Source organism: Alternaria viburni, assembly GCF_023758015.1.
Source record: "Alternaria viburni strain BMP 2772 chromosome Unknown scaffold_10, whole genome shotgun sequence".
NCBI lineage: Eukaryota > Fungi > Ascomycota > Dothideomycetes > Pleosporales > Pleosporaceae > Alternaria > Alternaria viburni.
In genome coordinates, this window is record NW_026055779.1 from 140,573 (window position 1) to 165,802 (window position 25,230).

The 25,230-nt window shown below is 54.9% G+C and overlaps 9 protein-coding genes across 9 annotated transcripts; 4 read left to right on the forward strand and 5 right to left on the reverse strand.

The window, feature by feature from the left end:
- Positions 1–36: 36 nt before the first annotated feature.
- J4E79_005314 (uncharacterized protein) lies at positions 37–2,286 on the reverse strand (the record flags this gene model as incomplete). Its single annotated transcript, XM_049354192.1, has 3 exons — positions 37–1,997; positions 2,050–2,215; positions 2,278–2,286. The coding sequence occupies 3 exons, from the start codon at positions 2,284–2,286 to the stop codon at positions 37–39; spliced, it is 2,136 nt and encodes a 711-aa protein (XP_049211057.1).
- An 899-nt stretch (positions 2,287–3,185) lies between these two features.
- Positions 3,186–6,667, forward strand: J4E79_005315 (uncharacterized protein; the record flags this gene model as incomplete). The annotated part of the gene is made up of 3 exons (XM_049354193.1): positions 3,186–3,231; positions 3,283–5,602; positions 5,782–6,667. 3 exons carry the CDS (start codon positions 3,186–3,188, stop codon positions 6,665–6,667), a joined length of 3,252 nt encoding a protein of 1,083 aa, XP_049211058.1.
- A 610-nt stretch (positions 6,668–7,277) lies between these two features.
- On the forward strand, positions 7,278–11,168 carry J4E79_005316 (uncharacterized protein; the record flags this gene model as incomplete). Its single annotated transcript, XM_049354194.1, has 2 exons — positions 7,278–10,898; positions 10,959–11,168. The coding sequence occupies 2 exons, from the start codon at positions 7,278–7,280 to the stop codon at positions 11,166–11,168; spliced, it is 3,831 nt and encodes a 1,276-aa protein (XP_049211059.1).
- Positions 11,169–14,035: 2,867 nt separating this feature from the next.
- On the reverse strand, positions 14,036–15,381 carry J4E79_005317 (uncharacterized protein; the record flags this gene model as incomplete). Its single annotated transcript, XM_049354195.1, has 2 exons — positions 14,036–15,199; positions 15,289–15,381. The coding sequence occupies 2 exons, from the start codon at positions 15,379–15,381 to the stop codon at positions 14,036–14,038; spliced, it is 1,257 nt and encodes a 418-aa protein (XP_049211060.1).
- A 540-nt stretch (positions 15,382–15,921) lies between these two features.
- On the reverse strand, positions 15,922–17,487 carry J4E79_005318 (uncharacterized protein; the record flags this gene model as incomplete). The annotated part of the gene is made up of 1 exon (XM_049354196.1): positions 15,922–17,487. One exon carries the CDS (start codon positions 17,485–17,487, stop codon positions 15,922–15,924), a length of 1,566 nt encoding a protein of 521 aa, XP_049211061.1.
- Positions 17,488–18,209: 722 nt separating this feature from the next.
- On the reverse strand, positions 18,210–19,734 carry J4E79_005319 (uncharacterized protein; the record flags this gene model as incomplete). Its single annotated transcript, XM_049354197.1, has 5 exons — positions 18,210–18,227; positions 18,278–18,361; positions 18,411–18,814; positions 18,864–19,239; positions 19,300–19,734. 5 exons carry the CDS (start codon positions 19,732–19,734, stop codon positions 18,210–18,212), a joined length of 1,317 nt encoding a protein of 438 aa, XP_049211062.1.
- Positions 19,735–20,724: 990 nt separating this feature from the next.
- On the forward strand, positions 20,725–21,682 carry J4E79_005320 (uncharacterized protein; the record flags this gene model as incomplete). The annotated part of the gene is made up of 2 exons (XM_049354198.1): positions 20,725–20,805; positions 20,861–21,682. 2 exons carry the CDS (start codon positions 20,725–20,727, stop codon positions 21,680–21,682), a joined length of 903 nt encoding a protein of 300 aa, XP_049211063.1.
- Positions 21,683–22,303: 621 nt separating this feature from the next.
- Positions 22,304–23,287, forward strand: J4E79_005321 (uncharacterized protein; the record flags this gene model as incomplete). The annotated part of the gene is made up of 1 exon (XM_049354199.1): positions 22,304–23,287. The coding sequence occupies one exon, from the start codon at positions 22,304–22,306 to the stop codon at positions 23,285–23,287; it is 984 nt and encodes a 327-aa protein (XP_049211064.1).
- A 413-nt stretch (positions 23,288–23,700) lies between these two features.
- J4E79_005322 (uncharacterized protein) lies at positions 23,701–24,522 on the reverse strand (the record flags this gene model as incomplete). Its single annotated transcript, XM_049354200.1, has 1 exon — positions 23,701–24,522. One exon carries the CDS (start codon positions 24,520–24,522, stop codon positions 23,701–23,703), a length of 822 nt encoding a protein of 273 aa, XP_049211065.1.
- Positions 24,523–25,230: the final 708 nt, after the last annotated feature.

The following is a 25,230-nucleotide window of genomic DNA, read 5'->3' on the forward strand; positions in this document are numbered from 1 at the left end:
AGTCGGTGAGGATGTGGAGGTGCGGTCAGGCAGTGTTTATGACTCGCCTCCTGTTGATGCTGCGGGAGCACCTTCACCACCTCTGAATGATCCCCTTCCTCCGCGGCCTCCGCGTGCGCCTCGCTCGCCACCTCGACCACCACGAGAAGCACCGCCACGGCCTCCGCGACCGCCGCGACCACCCTCGCTGTCTGAGGCACCTCCACTTCGGTAGCCGCCGCCTGAGACGCCACCACGGGTGCTGGCTTGCCAGCTGCCGGCTCCGTACCTAGGCTGGTTGGGACCAGGGCCGCGCTCGTTGTACACCTTGACGGTCTTGTTGTCTGGGCCGCCCCTAGCGTTCCTGACATCGTCTGCAACGCGACGAAGCGCACCGTGCATGTCCTGCGAGGTGGCGAAGTGGGCGACGAAGAAGTGCTTGATCTTCTCCATCTTCTCGACCTTGGACCTGTCTTCCTCTGCGAGCAGACCCTTGGCTTCTTCCTCATCCTTTACACCGGCGATAAAGAGACCCTTGCTCTCCTTGCGCTCGACGGGTTCCCGGGGAGCGGGAGATGTAGCCTTCTCCGGCGCGCCGGTGCCATTGGGCTTGACCTCGCTTGGAATGGACTTTTCAGCAGCATTTGCTGCTGTGTTGTTGGCCGGAGGCTGGGGTGTAGCGGCCTTGACGGTCTCCTTGGGTGCAGCAGCAGGGGCGGGCGAGGGTCCGGTCCGTGCAGCCTGGCCGGCATTCTGCTTCTGCTGTTGAGGAACCGGTGGGGTCGCAACGGCAGGGCGGGGCTGCTGAGGAGCGTTCGCTGGTGGTCCGGCTGAACGACCTGGGGCAGGCGATGGCTGGGCGGAGGGGCTGGGGTTCACAGCAGCTGGAGGACCAGTGCTAGTGTTTGCAGCTGCGGGCTGAGTCTGGCCAGGTGCAACCTTTCCGCCGCGGTGAGCGAAGTTGAAACCTTGGGCCCTCATCTCAGTACCGATTCTGCCATTGTCAATGTCCAGTACGAGCCAACCGTAAGCAGCATCCGCAAGGTTGAAGTTCCACATGTTCTTGAAAGCGCTCTCGTCGATCTGGCCGCTCTGAGGACCGGGAGCCGGGCCACCGAATGGGTTGCCGCCGTTGGCTACGGTTGGCATCTTGTTTACTATGTCAAGTGCCAGTGCCAGCAGGCGTTGTTGAGATTCGCTATCAGCGACCGCGGGCTCGACTTCAGTCTTGACTGTGTCCCAAACATCGTTGAAGGAGGCCTTGGATGCAGCGAGCTTTCCGCGGTAATGGTCGAGGGTGGGGTTGACACTGAACTCGTTGTAGGAGCTACCGTAGCGGAAATGCAGACCAGCGGAGACGGAGAAGTCGGCCTTGAGCGTGACGGACAGCTGGTTGAGCAGGCCTTCGCGAGCGGGAGATGCGTGGGTGACGAATATGCGGGTTTCGGTCGGGTCGTATACGCGGTTGGCTGTGTCGACCAGTTCGCCCATCTGTAGCAGGGTAGTCCACATGGTGCCCTGTCCACCTGCAATGGTCGTCCTGCCCTCGCCGTTGTCGAAGAGCTTGTGCATGACGACAGCGCCACCGAGACCAAGCAGGCGCAGCTTGACGCCACCTACATCGAGCAGCCGCGAATGCGCCTCATCGATGATGTGCAGGTTGTCCACCTTGTACTCGCCCGATCGCAGCTTCTCCAGCACCTGAACATCCTCGCAAGCACCCCACACGGTGTATACTGGCACGTTCAGGGTGTATGTCTTGTTGAGGAAGAGGGGCAGTTCTGAGAGTGGCAGGTGCTCCCGTGCGAAGCGCTCCTTGATAGGCGGTTGCGGAGGGGCTGTGGCAATAGAGCGCTTAACTGCATCTGACAACAGCGGTGAGTACTGTGCCACGTGCTTGAGAGTCTTCTCGGCGATGCGATCGAGCGAGCGGTCGTCGTAGAAGCCAAAGTCGCCGGTGTGGATGATGTAGTTTGCGCGGGCGTCGGCGGCGAGCTGGTTTAGCGATTGCAGGTTTCCTGACTGATGTTAGCGATGAATTTGATACTCGGGTATTGTTATCGCCCTCACCTCGGACATCTGCAATGCACAGCACTCGTACGCTTCCCTGCTGGATCACGCGGCCCTGGTTGGGGAGCAGCGGGACAGCTCCAGGCGCTGGGCCTGAGGGACCACCGGGAGCGCCGCCATTAGGGAGGTAGTTGCCTGGGTAAGGGCGCGGCTGGTTGGGAGCTTGCTGGATGAGGTCAGTATCGATGTCACATGTTGTCAGACTGGAGCGGCAATTGCCAGACATACTGAAGCCATGGAGTCGGAGGCGGAGGGGTCGAGCAACGTGTCCTGGTGAGAGATGCAGATGGCTGGGGTGGGCGGCGGAGATGGGGTGGGGTATTACAATTTCGGAGTAAGAGAGAATGTAGTGGAAGAGCCTCCTCTTTAGTGATGGCAGCGGCGAGTTGTCTGGTCTGCCGTTGCTCCTTCTGTTTTTGCTAACAGCTTTCCGCCGCACAGACCCTGGCCTAGCGCGTCCTATCAAGTCGCGTTGGAGCTGTCTGGAACCTCTACATCTCCAGCTCCCCCAGCTTCCTCCATCCATTGAGCTTTGTTTCCTCATGGTATCGCTGTTTCTTCATCTCGTTTCTGTCATGCAAGCTTCTGAAAAGATGGCTTTCCTCTGCATTACCTCCTGGCATGCACATGGCATCACTGCCAGCCACCGCGGCCTCGTCTCCTAGCTACCTGAAGAGCTGTCACCAACTTCAGATGACGGCATTTGACACACTACTTCCCCCATAGGGCTTTTCTTCGGTCTCTCTACGAGGCAGCTTCAATGCTCGAGCTCAAGAATGTTTGCCAGCTCGCACAGTCGATCTCCAGCGCAGTCTACCGACGCACAAGGTCAGGCTCTACGACCACTAGCCAACAGGAACACCGAAAGGAGAGTCCCCACCGAAGGCTTTTCGCGCTGCTACGTGCTCCTGCAGCGTTTGCTTCTCGAGTTTGCCGCGCTCGTCTGCCATTGGTCGGTGAACCGGCTTACCTAACTTTTGGACCCTAATTTTTGGACCCACTAAAAAAGTTGAAATCCCACCTTCTTCTATCGAGCGGCGCTCTTTTCACAACTGTAAATATCAAAGGTCTTCGCTGCCCCGCGATAGATCACCACAGCCTTGCTTTCTACACAACCATACCGTGAGAGCATCGCCATGGACGAGCAACAGTTTGTCCAGCTGCTCGAGGGCCTCATGGAGCGTATGTTACCCAACCCCGCTCTACCACAGAACCTGTACTGACTTTCTCCAGCCGACACCGAGCGTGTCAAATCCGCTACCTCTACCCTCAACAAGAACTACTACAACTCCCCCGCCTCTCTCAATGCCCTTCTTCAGATCCTCTGCGGCCACCCTAAGCCTCAACTCCGCCAACTGGCGGCCGTCGAGGCTAGGAAGCTGGTGACGAAGCATTGGGCCAACCTGCCTGCGGACCAGAAGAACTCGCTCCGCAACCAGCTGTTCCAGTTCACACTGAACGAGGACGTGACTCTCACACGGCACTCTGCTGCCCGCGTCATCTCGGCTATCGCGTCGCAAGACTTCGAAGATGGCGAGTGGGCTGACCTACCCGGCTACCTCCAGCAGGCTGCCACCAGCAACGAGGCGCGCCACCGTGAAGTCGGTACCTACATCATTTTCACCACGCTTGAGTCAGCGGGCGACTCGTTCCCCGGCAAGCAAGCCGATCTGTACAAGCTGTTCAGCTCCACCATTCAAGACCCCCAGAGCGTTGAAGTCAGGATCAACACCATGCTTGGTCTCAGCCGCTTAGCTATGTTGCTTGAGCCTGACGAGAGCCCCAAGGAGCTTGCTCTGTTCCAGGAGTCCATCCCTGGCATGGTCAACGTTCTGAAGACTACTGTCGACGAGGGTGACGAGGACCGCGCCATGCAAGCTTTCGAGGTCTTCCAGACTCTTCTTGGCTGCGAGTCCGCGCTTCTCGTAAAGCACTTTGGCGATCTCGTCCGCTTCATGCTCGAGCTTGCGTCAAGCACCAACGTCGAAGACGACTACCGTTCCCAGGCGCTCGCATTCCTCATGCAATGCGTTCGCTACAGGAAGCTCAAGGTGCAGGGTCTGAGGATTGGTGAGGAGATGACCTTGAAGGCTCTCCACATCGTCACCGAGCTCGGTGACCTCTCCAGCGAGGAGGAGGATGTCACTCCTGCCCGTTCCGCTCTTGGACTTCTCGATATCCTTGCCTCAAGCCTACCTCCCAGCCAAGTTGTCATTCCTCTTCTCAAGAACCTTGGCAACTACTTTCAGTCACAGAACCCCGACTACCGTCAAGCCGGTATACTGGCTCTTGGCATGTGTGTCGAGGGCGCGCCTGACTTCATTGCTACCCAGCTCAACGAGATCATGCCCATGGTCCTGCACTTGCTGGAGGACCCTGAGCTCAAGGTCCGAGCTGCCGCTCTCAACGGTGTCGCTCGCTTGGCTGATGACCTGGCCGAGGACGTTGGCAAGGAGCACGCCCGCCTGATCCCCGCCATGATCAAGAACTTCGACCTCGCCGCCAACAACATGCAGGGTTCGGATGACGAGCGCAACCTTTCTATTGTCCGTGGTAGCTGCCATGCTATCGATTCTCTCATCGAGGGTCTCGAGCCAGAGGACGCTGGCAAGTACGTGCCTGAACTCATCCCACGCTTCAGCAAGCTCTTCCACCACGAAGACCTCAAGGTGAAGAGCGCAGCTATCGGTGCCGTTGGCTCCATCGCCTCTGCCGCTGAGACGGCCTTCATCCCCTTCTTCGCCCAGACCATGCAAGAGCTTTCGCCATACGTAAGGATCAAGGACAGCCAAGACGAGCTCGATCTCCGCGGTGTCACTTGCGATTCCATGGCCAAGATTGCGTCCGCTGTCGGCCCTGAGCCTTTCGAGCCATACGTTATGCCACTAATGGAGGCCTCCGAGGAAGCTCTGCACTTGGACCACCCCCGTCTCAGGGAGACCAGCTACATCCTCTGGAGTGTCCTGGCCAAGGTCTACGAGGAGGGTTTCGCTAAGTATCTTGCCGGCATCGTCAAGGGACTCAACGACTGCCTTGAGCAGGAGGAGACCAACCTTGATCTCGAGTTCGGTGAGGAGGCGGCAGACCTGGCCGGCCAAGAAGTTACCATCCAAGGCCAAAAGATCAAGGTCGCAGCTGCTAGCGATGACGACGACGATGACAGCGACCTGAACGAAGCTCTCATGGCCGGTGATGACGACGACGACTGGGATGACCTCGAGGGCGTCAGCGCTGTTGCCATGGAGAAGGAGATCGCGGCTGAAGTCTTCGGAGACATCATCACGCACACCCGCCGTGAATTCATCCCTTACATGGAGTCGACTGTCACCAAGCTGCTCGAACTTGTCGACCACTCCTACGAGGGTATCCGCAAGGCTGCTATCAGTACGCTCTGGCGCACCTTTGCCTGCCTCTTCGGCATGGCCGAGGGCGATGGTATGGGCAAGTGGCAGCCTGGCCTTCCTCTGAAGGTAGACATTCCCGATGAGCTGAAGAAGCTGGGCAACCTCGTCATGACTGCCACCATGACAATCTGGCAAGACGAGATGGACCGGTATGTACCCTCAACTTTCTTTCCTGACACACGTTGCAAAGATGACACAACTGTCGTTAATCCCAGCTCACTCCGATGCCAAAGTGCACTTGAGGTGAAAGCGAAATCACGACTGAGCAACTCTCAACACTACTACATATACATGATGTATACCTGAGAATCTGGCTAACGTTCTCCAGTGGCACTGTCACTGACATCAACCGTGATGTCGCGGCTACCCTCAAGGTCTGCGGACCGGCTATCTTGTTGACCGACAACGGCACCGTTGTACCTGATCTTTGCCAGCACCTGCTTGCCGTTATCACGAAGCGTCACCCTTGCCAGCAGGATCTCGGCGACGAGGCTGAGGAGGAGATCATGGATGAATCCTCTGAGTACGACTGGCTCGTGATTGAGACAGCCCTTGAGGCCGTCACCTGCCTCTCTGTCGCACTTGGCGAGCAGTTCGCTGAACTGTGGAAGATGTTTGAAAAGCCAATCGTCAAGTACGCCAGCAGCCAGGAATCTACTGAGCGCAGCGCTGCCGTTGGCGCCATTGCTGAGTGTGTCGGCAACATGGGTGCCGCCTGCACTCCCTACACCACTAGCATGTTGAAGCTCTTCCTCCACCGCCTCTCAGATGAGGACCCAGAGACCAAGTCCAACGCTGTCTACGGTATTGGCCTCCTGTGCGAGAAGACCACGAATGACGACGAGATCCTCAAGTCATTGCCTACCATCTTCTCCAAGCTCGAGCCTCTGCTCGATGCTCAGGACCAAGCACGTCTTCTTGACAACACGGCAGGATGCGTCAGCAGATTCATCGCTAAGCACCCTAGCAAGCTTCCCATTGCCGAGGTACTGCCCCGCTTGGTGCAGCTCCTGCCTCTGCGCGAGGACTACGAGGAGAACAAGCCTGTGTTCGGCATGATTGTCAAGCTCTACCAACTCAACGAGCCCACGGTGCAGCAGCTCACGTCTACGCTGATGCCCGTGTTCGAGAAGGTTCTCGGCCCGCCTGAGGACCAGCTCGAGGACGAGACGCGCTCGCAGCTTGTTGAGCTGGTGCAGCATCTGCGCAAGTAGGAAGGTTTCGTTTTGCTAAAAGAGAGGGATACCCGTCGAAAGACACACGTGATGGATTCAGGCATGGGATGGTGGGATGGGATATAGATACGGATTTACGATACCATGCAATGAATGAATGTTCAATATAGAGACTGCACTGAACTTGAACGTATTGAAAAGTGACAATCTTGTGTTGGGTGGCTGAGACGCGTGACAAGGGGCCCATGCTTCCTGTTCCTGGGCCGGCGCGCGCCATTTATCCAAGCTGGAGCAGTGACGTCTGCACCCCAGACACTTGCGGCTGCCTGTGCGCCCACGCCTCACAACAACACCTACACTCTCTACGGCGAGCTGTTCCCATATAACGCCACTCGATCCCACGCGCATTCCTTCACTCACTTCATGACAGCGCGCGAGTGCTAGACGCTCCTGGATCGCGTTCGCCTCGTACATAGCTTCCGACAGCTTCGCCCGCCACCTCGGCTCGAACGTGTAGTCCTCACCACCCACCGTCCACCATCGCCCTTACATCGTCCGTTCCTTCGCACTCTTCCATATCCAGTCGCATATAGCTCTTCTCACGATATCGCATCGCGACCGGCCCCAGCGCCCAGGCGCATCGCATAAGATGGTGCAGCCAAGCACGCGAGGATGGAAGGCCATGACGTTTGGCCTGCTCTCCATCCTCACCGGATCAGCTCTCGCAGGGCCAGACCTGACGTCCAAACACGAGAAGGGAAGGTGCGCGATCCGCGGACAATGCGGGAAGCAGAGCTTCTTCGGGTCAGAGCTGCCCTGCCCTGACAACGGCCCGGCCAAGACGCCGGACAGCGATGTGCGGAAGAAGCTGGTCGACATCTGCGGCAGTCAGTGGTCAGACACCGACATTTGCTGCGACGAAGACCAACTCGACGCCCTCAAGACGAACCTCGACCGCGCCACGCCCATCATCAACGCCTGCCCTGCCTGCAAGGAGAACTTCTACAACCTCTTCTGCACATTCACCTGCTCTCCCGACCAATCCACCTTCATCAACGTCACGCGAACCGAGCCCAAAGGAGACAAGTACCTGGTCACCGAACTAGACAACCTGGTATCTGACAAGTACGCGTCAACCTTCTACGACAGCTGTAAGGATGTCAAATTCGGTGCGACGAACGGCAAGGCTATGGACTTTATTGGAGGTGGCGCAAAGAACTATACACAATTCCTCAAGTTCCTGGGCGACAAGAAGTTTTTGGGTTCGCCCTTCCAGATCAACTTTCCTCGGCCCAGCGAAGACGAGTTCCCTGGAATGGATGCCATGAACAAGCACGCCTACCCATGCGACACTGACGACGAGAAGTATCGTTGCGCCTGCCTCGACTGCGGTGGATCATGCACTGAACTGCCAGAAGTGCAAGAGGAGAAGCAATGCCACGTTGGTCTGCTGCCCTGCTTATCCTTCGCTGTCATCATCATCTATTCCTTCTTCCTCGGCTTGCTCTGCACTGCTGTCGCAGGACACGTCGCTTACAAGAATCACTCGAAACACAAGACCGAGCGTATGCGTCTGTTGCAGGACACGAGCCCTAGTGACGATGAGGACGAGGGCGATATCGTACACAACGTTGGCATGCTGGATCGCCCCACTAAGCACTACTTCATCAACACGTGGTGCGATCGCATGTTCAGCCGTCTTGGTTACATCTGCGCTCGCTTTCCTGCCATTACCATCGTCACCAGCGTCATTGTAGTTGGCCTGATGAGCTTGGGATGGTTACGCTTCCAGATCGAGACCGACCCTGTCAATCTATGGGTCTCTCCTGATTCCGCTGCCGCGCAAGAGAAGACCTTCTTCGATGAGAAATTCGGCCCCTTCTTCCGTGCTGAACAGGCTTTCCTTGTCAACGATACCCACGGACAAGCCGGACCCGTTCTCAGTTACGAGACTTTGGATTGGTGGTTTGGCGTTGAGAACCAGATCCAGCGTCTTAAGTCTTACGAGCACGGCGTCACTCTCGACAAGGTCTGCTTCAAGCCAGTAGGCGACGACTGTGTTGTTCAGTCTGTGACTGGATACTTCCAAGGCGACTTTGCCAATGTTTCTCCCAACAGCTGGCAAGACGACCTACTGCAATGTGTCGACAACCCTTCTCAGTGCTTGCCAACCTTCCAACAGCCGCTTGACCCTCATCTTCTATTTGGCGGCGTCAACGAGACCGTTCTGGACGCCAAAGCGCTCGTCGTTACATGGGTTGTGCAGAATTTCCCCAAGGGCACCCCAGAGGAACAGCGCGCCATGGACTTTGAGAACGAGATGAAGAACTACCTCAAGTTCGTATCTGATGAAGCTCACAAGAGAGGCCTCCGACTGAGTTTCAACACTGAGGTCAGTCTTGAGCAGGAGTTGAGTAAGAGCACCAACACGGATGCCAAGATCGTGGTCATCAGCTACATCATCATGTTCTTGTACGCATCCCTGGCTCTGGGCTCTACCACGCTCACCGTAAAATCCGTTCTTCGCAACCCCGCGAACGCCTTTGTGCAGTCCAAGTTCATGCTCGGTACTGTTGGTATCTTGATTGTGCTCATGTCTGTGTCTGCATCCGTCGGATTGTTCTCGGCAGCCGGTATCAAAGTCACCCTGATCATCGCAGAGGTCATTCCGTTCCTTGTTTTGGCTGTTGGTGTTGACAACATATTCCTCATTGTCCACGAGTTTGAGCGCATCAACATCAGCCACCCCGAAGGCAGCATCCCAGAGCGTGTTTCACGTGCACTTGGACGCATGGGCCCTTCTATTCTTCTCTCTGCGCTCACGGAGACCACCGCATTCGCTCTTGGGTGTGCCGTAGGGATGCCTGCCGTACGAAACTTCGCCGCGTACGCCGCAGGCGCTGTCTTCATCAACGCTATCCTCCAAGTCACCATGTTCATTGCTGTCCTCGCCCTGAACCAGCAACGTGTGGAAAACAACCGAGCTGACTGCTTCCCGTGTGTTCGTGTTGGTCGAGCTGATCCTGGCTATCTCAACGGTGGCATGGGATACGGCGCTGGCGAGGAAGGCGCACTTCAGCGATTCATTCGCAAGACCTATGCTCCGGCGATATTGGGAAAGAAGACGAAGGTCGGCATCATTGCGCTATTCTTTGGAATCTTCACGGCTGGTCTCGCCCTCTTCCCAAGTGTGGAGCTAGGCCTTGATCAACGCATTGCTATCCCCAGCGATTCTTATCTCATTCCTTACTTCAACGATCTTTACGACTACCTAGATGTCGGCCCGCCAGTCTACTTTGTCACCAAGGAGCTGAACGTTACCGAACGGAAGCCTCAAAAGGAGCTTTGTGGACGCTTCTCCACCTGCGACCGAGAGAGCTTGGCCAACATCATCGAAGCAGAGCGCAAGCGACCTGAGGTCTCTCATCTCGCAGCTTCAGCCGCCAACTGGCTTGATGACTTCTTCCTATGGCTCAACCCCGAGAACGAGAAGTGCTGCGTCGACGACAAAGGCAAGCCGTGTTTCCAGGATCGTCAACCACCTTGGAACATGACTTTGTCGGGCATGCCCGAAGGCGAGGAGTTCATCCACTATCTCCAACTCTGGATCGACGCCCCGACTACAGAAGACTGCCCGCTAGGAGGAAAGGCTGCTTACTCTGACGCTCTAGTCATCGACTCGAAGCACCTCACCATCCCCGCATCGCACTTCCGCACTTCGCACACGCCTCTCCGCTCGCAGAGCGACTTCATCTCCGCCTACACGGCCGCACGACGCATTTCGAAAGAGATCTCCAAGGACGTCGACGCGGAAGTCTTCCCCTACTCCAAGTTCTACATCTTCTTCGACCAATACACGACCATCGTCCATCTAGCCGGCGCCCTCATCGGCTCCGCCCTCGCCGCCGTCCTCGTCATCACCACCATCATGCTCGGCTCCCTCGCCACGGGTCTCGTCGTCACCCTCGTAGTCGGCATGACAGTCTCTGCCATCATCGGCTCCATGGCCGTCCTCGGCGTATCCCTCAACGCCGTTTCGCTCGTCAACCTGATCATCTGCGTCGGCATCAGCGTCGAGTTCACCGCACACATTGCCCGTGCATTCACCTTCCCCAGCCGCGCCACCATGGAAAAAGCACCAAGACACCGCTTCCGCGGCCGTGACGCCCGCGCCTGGACTGCCATGGTCAACGTCGCAAGCAGCGTCATCAGCGGCATCACCATCACCAAGATCCTCGGCGTGGGTGTCTTGGCTTTCACGAGGAGTAAGGTATGTCATATCAAAATCCCCCGCTTTCCCTTCCATTTCCCATTACTAACAAGTCCTCAGATCTTCGAGATATACTACTTCCGCGTCTGGGTCGCCCTCGTTCTTTGGGCTTCAACACACGCTCTTGTTCTCCTTCCGGTCCTTCTGTCGCTTGTAGGCGGTGGAGGCTACGTCGACCCTGAGAGTGATGGCGGGCTTGAACAAGATCTAAGAAGACGCCAGTACCCTGCGCTACTCGCTGAGGACGACGAGTATGATAGCGATGACTAGGCGTATCATGGTTTCTTGGGCAAGCATTGGTGTAGTATGTTTTCAAGATGTGGGTTTGGGATAATTGAGGTTTGGGATGCATGGATGGCGTTTTTTTGTCTGGATTTGGCTTTTCCTCGGATGAGTGTGAGGGTGGGGGGTAAATGAAGGAGAGAGGGAGAGGGAGGGGTGATGATGTAACTGTCTCCGTCTTTCCGGCTCTTGAATGTAGGCAGGTATGGTTACGCTATGGGATTAATTTGATCATATATTGTGCAAATGTAAGACTTTCATGTTCTCGTTCAATGTTGGATGCCGATCTGCCCCCTTTGTAGCTACCCTACATCACCCCTGATGCGTGCCTGAGCGTCTGTCAAAGCATACGTTGTCTAGCTACTAACAGGTCTGTTTCCCCGTAGTGGATCTCCCTGTCTCATTACCTTTTTGTTAAACGCATTGCTATTACATACTTTGAGGTAGACAGGCTAGGTTTTTGGGGATTGAACGTTAACCGCGCGATATATACCGGAGTCTAGTAGCTACGTCGTGCGATTCCAAACACAATGTAAGAGTAAACGCTGCTCGTCGGCGTCTGGCTTACATCTTCTTTAGGTCCAGAGAGAGCATGTGGAGATAAATAGAGTAGTAGCTAATAAGAACAAGACGTTAAGTCTGTTTCGCCATTGCTAGATGTCCTAGACCCTAGTCGGATACACATGCAATTCTAATCTCAAACACAAGGTAAACGCTACAACGTTGCCCGGCAAGTCTAGCGTCCATCTTATTCACGCATTCACTTGTAGATGCCTAACTATACCACTATACCTCTAGTTTCCCTTAAATCTAGACGGACACATGTCCGATACCACCGTTATGTGCATGCGTAACATCACGAACGTTACCGTCTAGCTTACTTAGGACAGGTTTAGCGAAGTTACGCGTGGCGGATACGTTGGATGATTTCACGAGGTTTATGCACTAGAGGCGACAAGGTCGCAGTCTAGCGAGTGTATGTGTAGATCTGGTGGGTTGTGGCGTGGCGGATACGTTAAATAATTTTGTATAGTATGTATATCAGGCACTACGATGTCGTTATAGAGGTTATGTATGGATATATCTAAAAAGGTATGCTATAGCAGATATGTTGTATTATTCCGCTTAATATGCCTACCGAGCGCTGCAACGTCGTCGTTCAGCTCATGTGTGAATGTATCCGGCAAGGTGTACCGCGGCGGATACATCTACATCAAACCCTCCACATTCATAGCAAACGCGACAACGTCGCCGCCTAGGTCATATCTTATTCACACATCCACACTACACCCTGATAGCTACATGCATATCAACTTCTTCACATTTACATCAAACACAGCAACATAGCCGGCAGACTGATATATTATCCACTACTAAACCCCCATATTCCATCACTGCATAGGACAGAACCCCAAGCAAGTAGTAACGAGAGCCTCCGAACAGCTACATTCAGTATCCACATCACATAGATAACAACAGCCGTCAGGGTCGCAGCCTACATACCATCTCTTCGCATTCGGATCACGTGCACGCGCCGGTACGTGAGGAACTACCAGATTAGCCGGGCGCTGGGACGACAATGGTGGTAAACTTGTGATTTGGTGCGCCGCAGGAACGGGCTGTGCTGTGCGATTCGAAGGAGTTGGCGGTGCTGTTGGCGCTAGCGAAGGTGAGGGTGAAGGTACTGCCTCAGTTTCCCTCAACTCTTGACTCCCAGAACGACGCAAACTTTCGGCATATAGACGACTTCCATCCTCGTTCATGAGCTCGGTGAACCTCGAATCACCAGACTTGCGGCCTTCAGTGCGATCCGGGGGCGCAAGTGATGAGGCTGAGGACTCATGTAGGCTCCTGGGTCTCTCGTTCGGATCGAGAAGTGTATGGGATGAGCCATTGTGGGCGCCCAGCTGATCTTCTGATTCAGCTCCACCACGCATGAATATCATGTCGTCTCGAGACGGCTCTGTTTGGACGTAGTGAGAGTATTGAGGAGCGATGCCTCTGTGGCTGAAATACGCTCGTGCAGTTTCTGATGCTGGCAGGCGACCTGGTGTGACTATCCATGCGCGACTTTGACCGTCTCGGGTTCTCGCTATGGTAGACAGCGTAGGGTTTCGTGGGGGAAGGCCATCTCCAAAGTGAAGGTCGTCGGACTCGCTCTCGGAACAGCTGCAGATGTCATAATCGATTGAGCCTGACTGGCTCATCGGGCCTTCGACTTCAACAACTTCAGCATATCTCCGCTGGTCCCTCAATATTACAGCCGACGCTGAAGATAGAAGGCGAAGCTGTTGCAGTGTTGATCTGAGTCGTGAAACCACGGGGGGAACAACTGGAGCCGCAGGCGAATGTTCAACGAGCGTTGTTTGACCACTGTTCAATTGCGATGGGCTAACATATGCTCCTTGCGGGTGCGATGGGTTCACACATGCTCCCGGTGTATGCGGGGTGGCTGACGAGAAAGCTTCGACGACGGTTGCAGGGCCACTTTCGACTTGCGATGAATTGTCTAAGGATGCTACGAAGTGTGGGGTTGGCGCGAAGCCAGGCGGAGACGTTGCTGCATGCGTTGCTGACAGCTAATCAATAATCGAGCTGAGAGGCGACATTGAGCTGAGAGGCGACGGGCGATACGCGGTATTGTAGGCTCTGTTATACTGCACATCCTTCCAGTCTGGCAGAGCCGCAAATTCGGCGTCGGACATAAAGGCGGGATGCGAACCTGGCCGCTTGTTGTGAGTGTATTCGACCGGACGCTTCAGCCACAGGCTTGCGACATGCTGTCTCCGATGTCGCTCTTGTAATCGGGTCACCCAGCTTTGCGCTTCTTCCGGCTCTTGCTCTTCTTGCTCTTCCTACGAGCCGACCTCGTCAGCCCAGCTGCGTCCCTTCTCCATGGGCGATGGCAGGCCGAAATCGTCTGTGTCCTTCACCTTCTCTTTCACCTCTGCAGGTGCCTTGCCCTTGGCTGAGGGTAGTTCTGGGAAGTCTGATGCTGAAGGCGGGACGTTGTCGCGCTTTTCCCGAGTGTTTGCCGGCCTCTCATCGGATCCTCGGTAATCGCCACGGTCACCCCTGCTGCCACGGCCTCTACCTCTGCCTCGTCCGCGGCTAGACTGTCCCGCAGGCTCATGGTAGTCTTCGCCTCCGTTGTGTCCGTTGTCGACCGGTCTCGAGGGTGCGATGCCACCATGGGCGCCACGTGCAGCGCCTCGTCGCTTCTCGTCTCCAGTGCCAGAGAAGCCATCTTCTTTCTCAAAGTCCCACTCCCTGCCCCCTTGGGCATTGAGCTTGCGCTGGCGGTTCTTCTCGCGTTCGCCCATCATCTGTTGGCGACTCTGGCGCTCTGCCTTCTGCTTCTCTGCGAGAGCCTTCTTTCGCTCTATATCCTGCTTCTGCATGACGGCTTCGCGTGCCTCGAAGTTGCCCTTGTCGGCTTCGGCGCGAGCATGGGCGCTCTGACGGGCCTCATTCTTAATGCGCATATTGGCCAGCTTCGTGTTTAGTTCCTCTTCTGTCAGGCGCGTGCGTGCAGGGCCGCCAGTCAGGCCTCTGTCTCCGCGCACGGCATGTGTGGTCTTCTCCTTGGGTTCGGTGGGTGCAGAAGGCGGGGCTGAGTTGTCTGCGACATCGGTAGGGGCAGTCGCGGTCGGCGCAGCTTCCTTCGGAGCCTCAGGGGCCTTCTTGCCGTTTTCTTCCAGTCGAATGTCGGTGTTGTGCCCGCCGCGGCCCCGTCCACGGCCCCTTCCTCGACCACGGCCGCGACCTCCTCTTTCGGCGTTCCTTGGCTCACGAGGCGCATGGGGTGCGAGGTGCGCCTGCGGTGCGGTCGGCGGTTGTACTTCCTCGGGAACGAACTCGGGGGCGGAAGCTTGCAGCTCGATGGGGTTCTGCTCGACGACTGGCTCGGCGATAGGCGTGATGTCGTCGTCGAAGAAAAGGTCGTCTGTGCTTGCCGTCTGAGCGAATGGATCTATTGACGGGTCGTCGAAGGCGGGGTCGTAGGACGTGTTGTCCATCTGGCGGGAGTTAGTCTTGCATATGAAGCAGAGACCTACTCCAACAGTGGGAGAGACGTCAGGGGCAAAGAGTGCATAAGTCAACATACCTGTGCTGGCGCTGCTTCTGGTTGAGCGACGGTGACCTCGGGCGCTGACTGCTCCGCCTCGCCAGGCTGGGTAGCCCATTTTGACTTGAGCATGATGACTAATAACGAGTAGTGCTAGAAATAGTATCTAGAACGAAGTATGGAGTTGGACGTTATTTAGCGATGTTGGGTAGCGATGTGACGAGTCTTTGGTCGTTGCGGCTGGCCGAATTACTTGCAGGAACCCTGGCACCCAAGTCCGTGCGGCAACAGCTCCCCGCACCTGCAGTCTAGACCCGATGGGTCCTTCCAGCCCCACGCCCATGGTTCAGTGGCACCTGGGCAGCTGCGCCGAATGATACTCGCTGCTTCTTACATCTTCATACACAGCAGAGTTGAACAGGTGTCTTGCAGCCTACATCAAGCCCTCGAACAGTGTTTTACCAGATACCAAGGCAATGTAGACTCCAGGCATTATTATTATTCTGCTAATCTTGCTACCACTAAAGTAGACCACAACATGAAAATACCTAGCTCTGTGACACATCCCCCCAGCCCATGAACGCCGTCGCTAAGTCGTAGAGATGATATACAAGGCCATCCAGCCAATAAAATTACAAACGCATCAAAAGATAACAAAACTCCGCACAAAAGCTACTCTGGTTCTCCACCCGAACCAGGAAGCACATCCTCAACCCGAACAACAGAAGCAACATACGGGTACACCGGGACACCCGAACCATGCGTATACCCATCTTGCCCATCCCCCCAAGGCAAGCTCTCCTGCGCCGGCCAAACCTGCCCCCCTGAAGACTCAGACTTTGAAAAAAACGTCAAAGCCACGACCTCCTTCCCCGGCTCAAGTGGCGAAGCCTCCCGGCTCTGCTGCCGCGAAGAACCCGGTGAGAGTTCCGGTGGATCAGTTGGCTGGTCTTCAAGCCAACCGAGTACCTTTTGGCTCACGGTTTCCGTGAGAGGGTTGCCGACGTTGTCGAAATCCTGGCCGTTGATGGTGTATTTGATGATACCGGGGTCTGCGAACGAGGGGGCGTGGGGAGGGCGTTTTGGGGCGGCGAGACGCATTTCAGCCTCGATGGACGACAGGGTGCGAGACGGAATTGGCTTCTTTGTTGATACGGCACCGGGGGTGGGGGATTCGTGGCCCGTGGAGATAGCAGCGTTGATCTTGGAGATGCCTTCAGCCTTGACTTTGGCGAACAACTCGTCGAGGGCTGATGGACCCGTCAAATCGGCTTCAGTCAGCCCAGTCTTAATCGGTGTGATGTGGAAGCCATTGTCGTCGAAACACTTGCGAACTGGCTTGCCGATTAAGGCCAACGTCCACTCAAAGTCATACACCGGCTCCTCCCGATGGAATTCGGCGTCAACAGAAACCCTGTACTTGCAGCGAATCAGCCTCTGGCGCGGCGTCTCCATATTCTCGTACAGCGCGGCTTCAAGAGCCTTGCGCTGGGCGACAACGCCATACGCCTTTTCATACGCTTTTGCGTTTTCGGTAGGCGGTCCTGGGGCGAGGTCTTCCTTTGTAATTGTGAGTGTGATTTGGACGGTGGGTGGGGTTTGGGCGACTACGATCTTTCCGAAGAGGAATGCTGGGGCGGTGGGGTTGAGCATGCTGGTTTGTGTGGTTTTGGGTTTTGGAGAAGAAGGGGCAGTCTTGGTTTGTGTGATGTTGGATGTTGGAGGAGAGGGAGCGGTCTTGGGATAAGATATACTTTTGAGCTCTTGCTCGAGTTTGGTAGGGTTGCTGGCTACCTTAGTTGGAGCGTTGTTCTTGGAGCCAGTAAGGACGTCTTCGAGTACAACCACGGGCAAATGTGTGCAGAGGTGCGGTTGCGGCGGAGCGGTCTTGGTACCGCTGGTAGTGTGCGATCCAGTAAGAGCCCCGATGTTGGTGAAGACCGTCGCGTCAGTGGCCGACTCGTCTCGATGAAGATCGGACGACTCAACAGCAACCTGCGCAGAAGCCTTTACCATGGGCGCCGGTACTGCATTTCCAATAACCTCCCTTTCTACAGGTGCAGGCTTGTTGATAACGATGGTAGCGACCGGTGCGTACGAAGCCTTATTCGCGGTAATCTTCTCGGCGGCGGCGGTGCGCTTCGCCAGCGCCTTCTCTTTCTGCGCCTTCTTGTGGTTCTTCAAGCCCTTATTCTTCTTGGAAACGCTATCGCCGGTAGCGTCCTTGCGAGGAGCCATGTTCGCGGTTCGCAGTGAGAGTGCGACTAAGTGCTGTCAGGGGTGCTTCACATCACCGGCGCAAGTTCTGACTTACATGTTTTAATGACAATGATATAAGCGAGACTATGGTATACCTAGGTAGCGTTCAAGACCAGAGCAATAACTTCGGTTCAAGACAACTAGGTATACGCAATAAAGCGGGCGATTATACAGGAGAGTCGAACGAGTGTGAGTCTTGTCCAGTGCTTTCGGGCTGTGGGCGATGGTGTTGCGCGGGTAAGATCACCTAGAGTGGAGCGCAAGCGGGTTGAGCGTACGCTGGCCGCGGTAAGGTATCGACTACTACGAGTGTCGCGCGCTGTATTAGACACTAGTACCGTGAGAGTGGAAGTGATGTAATAGTGTGAACAATGGCGTCCGTGCGTTGAGACAAAGTAGGAGTGAAAGGAATGACAGTGTGACTGAACATGCATTGTTTGACAATCACATTGTTCAGAACGGCTCGGTCATCACGTGGAGTTGGCAAAGCTTGAAGATGTAGAAGGAGAATCATGATATCATGTGACATGTGTTATGAGGTGTCTGTAGGACGGCTAGGGCGCTGCAAGCTTAAGCGCACCGGTCTATCACACAAGATTTCTCAAAGTCGAAACGACCTTGACAACGCATACTACTAGCCTGCCCCTAGCGAAGACCTTCCATCCATAATCCAAACTTTCGAGGATGCAGACAGTTTTCCGCTACTTCACCAGGTTGTTCTATATATGCGTTAGTCCATGCACAGGGCGACGCATGTAGGGTAAATTACCTTGCACCGCTCCTGGTAAGTAGGTATCTCGAAGATGAGAGCACATGAGCTGTAGGAGTAGTTGATGTCTGCCATATTGCCGTACTGTGTAAAAGGTCAGTAGAAGTTCAAGGGCGTGCGTGAAACTACTCACTGCGAGGAAGCCAAACTGCAGATTAGTTGTAGTATGACGATTCAACCATCGGACATGAAGTCTGTCGTGGGGGTACTGGGCGTAGATCTCGCTCCAAGTGTCATCCTCGTCGCCACCAACACTTGACATGACGGGGGCTGAGAGCTTCTTGCCGATACGCGCGAATTGTAGGTGCTTTTGGTCGTCATCTTCATCGGTACGGTTCTCCGACCTGTCGTCTTCTTCGTCTTCTTCGTCTTCTCCCGAAGTCAAAAGTACGGGACGAACGCGCGTCTTGATGCCCAGCGAGCGAAATACCTCATATGCCATAAAATCTGAGCCTTTGAGTAGGGCAGGTAGAGCCTTCGAGCCCTCCTTGGTGGCGTGAGCATATGCATGATCGCAGTACTTTCCGAGGTAACCGCCTGGAATGATGTCAGTGATGTTCCCACAGTGATTAAGCTTATCACAAACCTTTGGCCATGAATTCCGGACTGTTCAAAGCGTTCGCCACCTCGCGATAGAGCGGCAGCTGTTTGAAATCCAGCGCGTCGGCGTGTCCTGCAAGCTCGCCAAGACCTCGGCGCACGAAGAGGTTGTATGTAAGGGTTATGCGATGACCCGCAGTGACTTCGAGGACCTCATGCTCACAGTCGCTGTAGAAAGCTGCCCACTGTGCAACGTTGGCGTCGCCAGACCAATCGAACGTAGTGGTATGGCCTTTGTGGCGGACAACGAGCTGGCCTCCTTCGTGAGCGCACGGCAGACAGACGACGAGTGAGCCGAATTGCATCTCGGAACGTGGCGTATCGACGTGTGGCTTGAACAGACCTGACGGTGCTCCGTATACCTGAGTTGACTGTCAGCATGTCTCGATCATTGGAATGGGAGGAAGCGATAAGGCGCGCACATTCAACTTGTAGAGCTCTGCTCGAACACCCTGTGACTGATCCGGAGACAGTGGAAGTAACGCTTGCGCAACAACATCGATGATGCCGGTCTCATAGGGACAGAAGTTGGTGGAGAAGGCAGAGGTGTCGAGCTTGGAGGCCTTGCGATACGACTCGTCGATGATGTCCTTGCCCTTGTATCCGAATCCAGCAGGTTCAGTGCCTTCGAGGAGCTTTGCGAGTGACTTATCCACTGTACCCTTGCTGTCGACTTGCAGAGGTAGAGTCAGCTTCTCGGTGGCGGTTGAAGAGTCCCAGCGGATTGTAATTGGGCTGTTGAGAGAGCCGCCGCACGCGTATGTGGAATGGGAGAGTATTTCCTGGAGAGCCTTAACGATAGGCTCAATCGGAATGTTTTCAGCCGCCTGAGCGTCGTCACGGTTGTTGCTGGCCATATCTGCAGCTCTGTATGCGTAGGCTTTGTGAGTAAAGGAAAGAGCGCGCTTTAAGTGCAAAAGTCGGAAGAACTTGAGAGTTGGCACGTTGTCACGTGTACTCGCGAGATGCCCACCCTGATTGGGGAGGAGAGTTGCGCGTTACTAGGCAACAACGCCCTTGTGCTACCTGTGCTACCTACCCTGTGCGTTTTGCGTGGGAGCGAGACGAAGGGAGTCAACACAGACATGTAGTCCTACGCGACATGAACAGCTCAAGGCAGCAGTGTGAGCTTTCTTCGTTATGTTATAACCCGATGTGACGGTCGCAGGTTCGCTGTACTTCCAATGGCCATCGGGGTAAGGCGTGCGCTCTTGTCAGTAAAGGAGCCGGGCATCAGCGTCTGTCTTCGAATCCATCGTTAAAAGCCAAGATCGACCAGGCTTGATTCGTCTCGAATAAAAATGAAGAATGCAGCCGCTTCTGGTCGATAGGGTATCTGCGTCACCGTATTAAAGGACGGATGCTGCCAAACTATGCGTTGGTGAGTGCAGACGTGAGCATGAGCGAGTATGAATGCTTCGAGATTACTTTGAATGAGGAGACTTGGATGCGTTTACGGAAGGTAGTTTGGAGGGAAACATCATGCGGGTACGGGAACGATCTCTTCATAGGTACTATGAACTTCCCTGTCGTGCGAGTGTCACGGAATGTGATATAGATGGGGCCAGATCGCCAGCGCTGAGCCGTCTCAGAGCATAGAGATGAAATAACAAGCAGTCGCTACGAAGACAGGTGGACGTGCGAGGAAGATTATAGACCGCGATGGTTGTGGGGGCGTTGGAGTGTTGTGATGACGCGCACTTACCTTGGAAGGTACGCGGCGACAAGCCTTTCGGACGCTAAACTTCATTGCGACAGGAAAGCGCTTACTAAGCACCCCGAACACTTTATACGCTCCATGCATGCCTTCATCCTATTGACCCACCCCGCTGTACCGAACTTCCAAAATGCCAGATATAACGGCCAACGATGGTATTCATCTGCACTACGAGACATATGGCTCCCCCGGTGCCGCTCCCTTGATCTTGGTGAGCTCCCCGCCATCGAGCGCGTACCGCCACCAGGCCTGACATTGGTCGCTAGCTGCACGGCTTCACGGGTTCAGGCGCAGTCTTCAAGCGCAATGTTGCCGCACTCGCAAAAGCTCATCATGTCATCATTCCCGATCTGCGTGGCCACGGCGACTCCGGTAAACCAAAAGCCGGCTACAACGTGGCACGCCTAGCGATGGATCTCAAGAACTTGATCGAGTTCTTCGGTTTCAGTGACGGCACCATCAAAGCCATAGGCACAAGCCTGGGCGCAGCTATTCTATGGAGCTATAGCGAATTGTTCACGACCGGCGCATTCTCACACATGGTTTTCGTGGACCAAGCTCCACTTCAGAATTATCTTGAGGATTGGGGTCCTGAGTTCGGGAACCTGGGATGCAACAATGTAGAAGCACTGAACGCGATGCAAAAGACACTGATAGCCAACCCGAAGGAGGCGCACCTCGGTACTATCGCAGCGTGCTTGGGCTACAGATCTCATCCGCGGCCCCGAGACCCTCCGTCGGATTCGGCACAGTGGGAAGATGACGAAGCGTTCTTCCTCGCTGAGGCTCTGAAAGGCGATGGATGGTGGTATGGGAAGCTAATGGCTGACCATACGGCGAACGATTGGCGACATCCCATCGCTCATGCTTTCGGGCCAGAGAGCGGTAGTGAGACTAAGGTGCTGGTTGTAGCAAGTAGCCGAAGTGGATGTTTCCCAGCTGCGGGACCGCTCAAAGTGGTCGAGCTTGTGAATGGAGGCGAGAAGGAAGGACTCGCGAAGGGAGTGACGGTGGACTGGGGTGGCCATTGGTGCTATTGGGAGAAGCCAGAGATGTTCAATGCGCTTGTCATTGACTTTTTCTCGTGAGCGCAATATATGCCGTATTGACTTGATGTTGCTGCGACAGAGTAGTCCGTGTTATTAGTCATCTCAACGTTCATACCTATAGGTCCTATTTCATAGCCAAAGGAACGAGAGGGGTAACGCTTCAGACACCGAATTCTTCCGCAGGCGCGTCAAACCCTGCAGAGCGCCGCTAATGATTGGCATATGGGCAAAAAGGCTGGCGAAAACATACCACAGTGGGGACTCTCAAGCAGTCATCCACAGAGCCACTTCTAAACCGCCGGCATCCTGCTTGTATATGGCTGAGCGGCCATAAAAGACCACTATGTGGGGTTCCCCAGGCTAAAGATGCGGCTCCCGGAGGCTCTGGGGCTAGCGCATCTGAGTTGTGGCTCGTAGCGAGCAGGTCTGCCTCGAGACGAGCATGACTCGCCTCGATCCCCGCAACACTGTCACGTATATATGCTCAGTTGGCCGCATCTTCATCGCATCTTCATCGCCCATCTCTTCATTGTGCAGGCAATATACCCTCAGCTTCTTCTTCGCATTACGTAGCTCTCAAACCGAGATCGTGAGCCCCAGAATCGAAGTCCTGATCACCACAAACCTGATCCAAGAGTTTCGAAGAGCAAACCACCAAAGATGTCGAACAACATCCTCATCACCGGCGGCGCCGGCTTCCTAGGCCCTATGCTCGCCGCCAAGTTGGCAAAAGATTCCTCAAACAACATCGTCCTGACCGACCTTCGTACACCCCAACGGCCAGCCGGCATCTCAGAATCGGCAACCAACCTAGAGCTCACAGCTGGAGACCTCACCTCCCAATCAGACATCGATAAACTCCTTTCCATGCGCCCGCAATGGTCAGCAATCTTCCTTTTCCACGGCATAATGTCTGTCGGCTGTGAAGAAAACCCCGCGCTTTCCACCAAGGTCAACCTAGACGCCACGCTCTCCGTTCTCACATCCATCTCAAAACTTCAACAAGAGACCAAACCTCGCATTGTCTACGCTTCGACCCAGGCTGTTTACGGACCGCCTTACACGGCGACAGGTCCCATTACAGATGATACGCCTGCGACACCAATAGGCGTGTACGGCACCCACAAGGCCATCATGGAGAAGCACATCGATGATCTCAACCGCCGTGGTCTCATCGATGCCTTCTCCGTGCGTCTACCAACCGTCGTCGTCCGCCCAGGCGCGCCATCGCGATCAGCAGCAGCATTCCTAAGCGGCCTACTCCGCGAGCCACTAGCCGGTCTCGAATGCATCGTCCCTATTAGCGACCGATCAGCGCGCCAAATGATCTGCTCACCACGCGTCATGATCGAGAACTTTGTCCGCGTAATGAAGGCGCCCGCAGATGCTATGCCAGCGCATATTCGCGCGGTGTACATGCCAGGTATCAGTGTCACGCTTGGAGATATGTATGCGGCGTTCGAAGCGGTAGTTGGAAAGGAGAAGCTGAGTCTGTTGAGGGAGGAGGTGGATGAGGAAGCGAAGAGGTTGTTGGATAGCTGGCCGCAGACTGCGGAGTTTGGGAATGCGACGAGGATGGGGCTGTTGTTTGATGAGAGTTGCGAGCAGATATATAGGGAGTATGCTGATAGTCTGAAGGCATAGGTTTTGAAGTAAGAATAGATCACGAGTTGCAACATCCACATCCCAGATAATCATCGCATGTCGCAAGGATACCGACCGCTTACTCATGCAACAGTCTTGAAATATAGGTCCTCCTCAATCCTTTCCACGTCCAAGCGACCCAACTTCTCCTTGTCTACCTCCCACCTCTTCATCTTATCTTCTAGTGTCCCAGCCAGCAAATCCTCTTTGTTTCCGTACTGCCACCGTCTAAAGCCCGAAGGCCCACCAACTCGAGCCTTATACGTACGATCAGTCTTCAGCCCTTCCATACTGCGCACATACTCCTTTTCGTTACCTAGCTTCTCCATTGTGCATTCAAATCGCCACGGTCTGTTCGCTGAGATCTGCGCGAAATCATCATCCTCCGGGAACTTTGGATGGGGATCACCGTCTCAGCAGACGAAGACGGCGCCCCATTCAACCTTCTCCCCGGTGGCATTATCCTGACAATCGATTAGTTGGTCCATACAGTGCAGGTCGAATCCGGAGCAGAAATTGGTGACCGAAATTGGAGAGCGTGACTTATCGAACACAAAGGGCTCGTCGCTGTCGGTTGTGTACTCGATGATGAGGGTGAAGGGGGTTGGACCGTTGAGATAAGCTTTGCGGGGCAGCTCCAACCTGGCGAAAAGTTTGGGAGGCGCCGGGTCGTCGTGGACGGTGAAGTAGTATGTGCCACCTCCCTCACGATGAACGGGCAGCTTCTGCGCTGATGTGAGGCTTTCAGGATTGCCATCAAGCTCATCCGTATAATACGCGAACACTTCGCCAGCTTTCTCAGACAACCGTAAGCCGTATGTATGGCCGGGCTGCAAGACCTCTTTCCACAAAACATGCGTTGTTTCAGTCAACACACTAATCGATACTTCCCGATACTGTGGAAATGCCGTAGGGAGTATCTTGTACTGGCCTTTCCGAGATGACGCGAAAGATGGCAGCATAATAGCACCTGCATCTTCCTTGCCAGACTGCACGAGTTCGAACAGTCCAGACCTTAATGCTTGTAGGACAGTGTTTCGCCCCCTTACAACAACAGTGAGACCATTGCAAAATAGAGTTATCGGGCGCTCTGTCTCTGGAGTTGTGAATATGAGGTGGCCAATGCTACGACGTTGTTTGCGGTTCAACTGAAACTTGTCGTTGGTGTCTAGCGCCTCTGGCTCAAACCGGAGGGTTATGATATTGCTACCACCATGACCGATCTCATCTGTCATATTGAGCGAGTGCTTCTTGATGCATGTAGCGCAGACTTGGGACGGATTCGAGCAATAGGCGTGCTGGGGTGAAGGCAAGGATTCCATAGCTGTCGAATGCGATCAACGATTGCGCACCACAAGGTTACACTCGACGGTATCTGTGACTGATGGAGAGACTGCGCGTAGACTAGTGTGGGATAAATGCAGGCTCCAGTCTCGATGGAAGGCGCATACCCTTCTTCCTTGATGCTTCGTCGATGGCGGCACAGCTCTGACGTCACATCGAAACGAGAACCAGAAGGGATGACGCTTGGCGCATTGCCAAAGGAAGCTCACAACAACGCGCATCCACTTAAGAATTGCTCAAATTTCGCACTTCATGGCAGCATTCCAAGAACACGCAGCTTCCTATCTGCTTTCACCACAATGATGGTCATAGCCAGGCTTATCCAGGACCGCGAAGTGTTTCAACCTGGCCTAGACATAGTTCCAGGTTTGATTCAGTACTCCTTGCGCTCTAACTGAACCGGCCCCGTTTAGACTTGGAGTTATGCGTGCTATGCGATGTGTATTGATGATCACGTTTCTTAGATCGACGCGTCTTTTGCCGAGCAGCAGGAGGTGGGCTCTCGGAAGATCTTGTTGATCTCCTTCCTAATGGACCGTCTATCCGCGGTTGTGAACGTAATTGTGACTGAGTGTGCCGGATCCGCTCATCGGATGCCT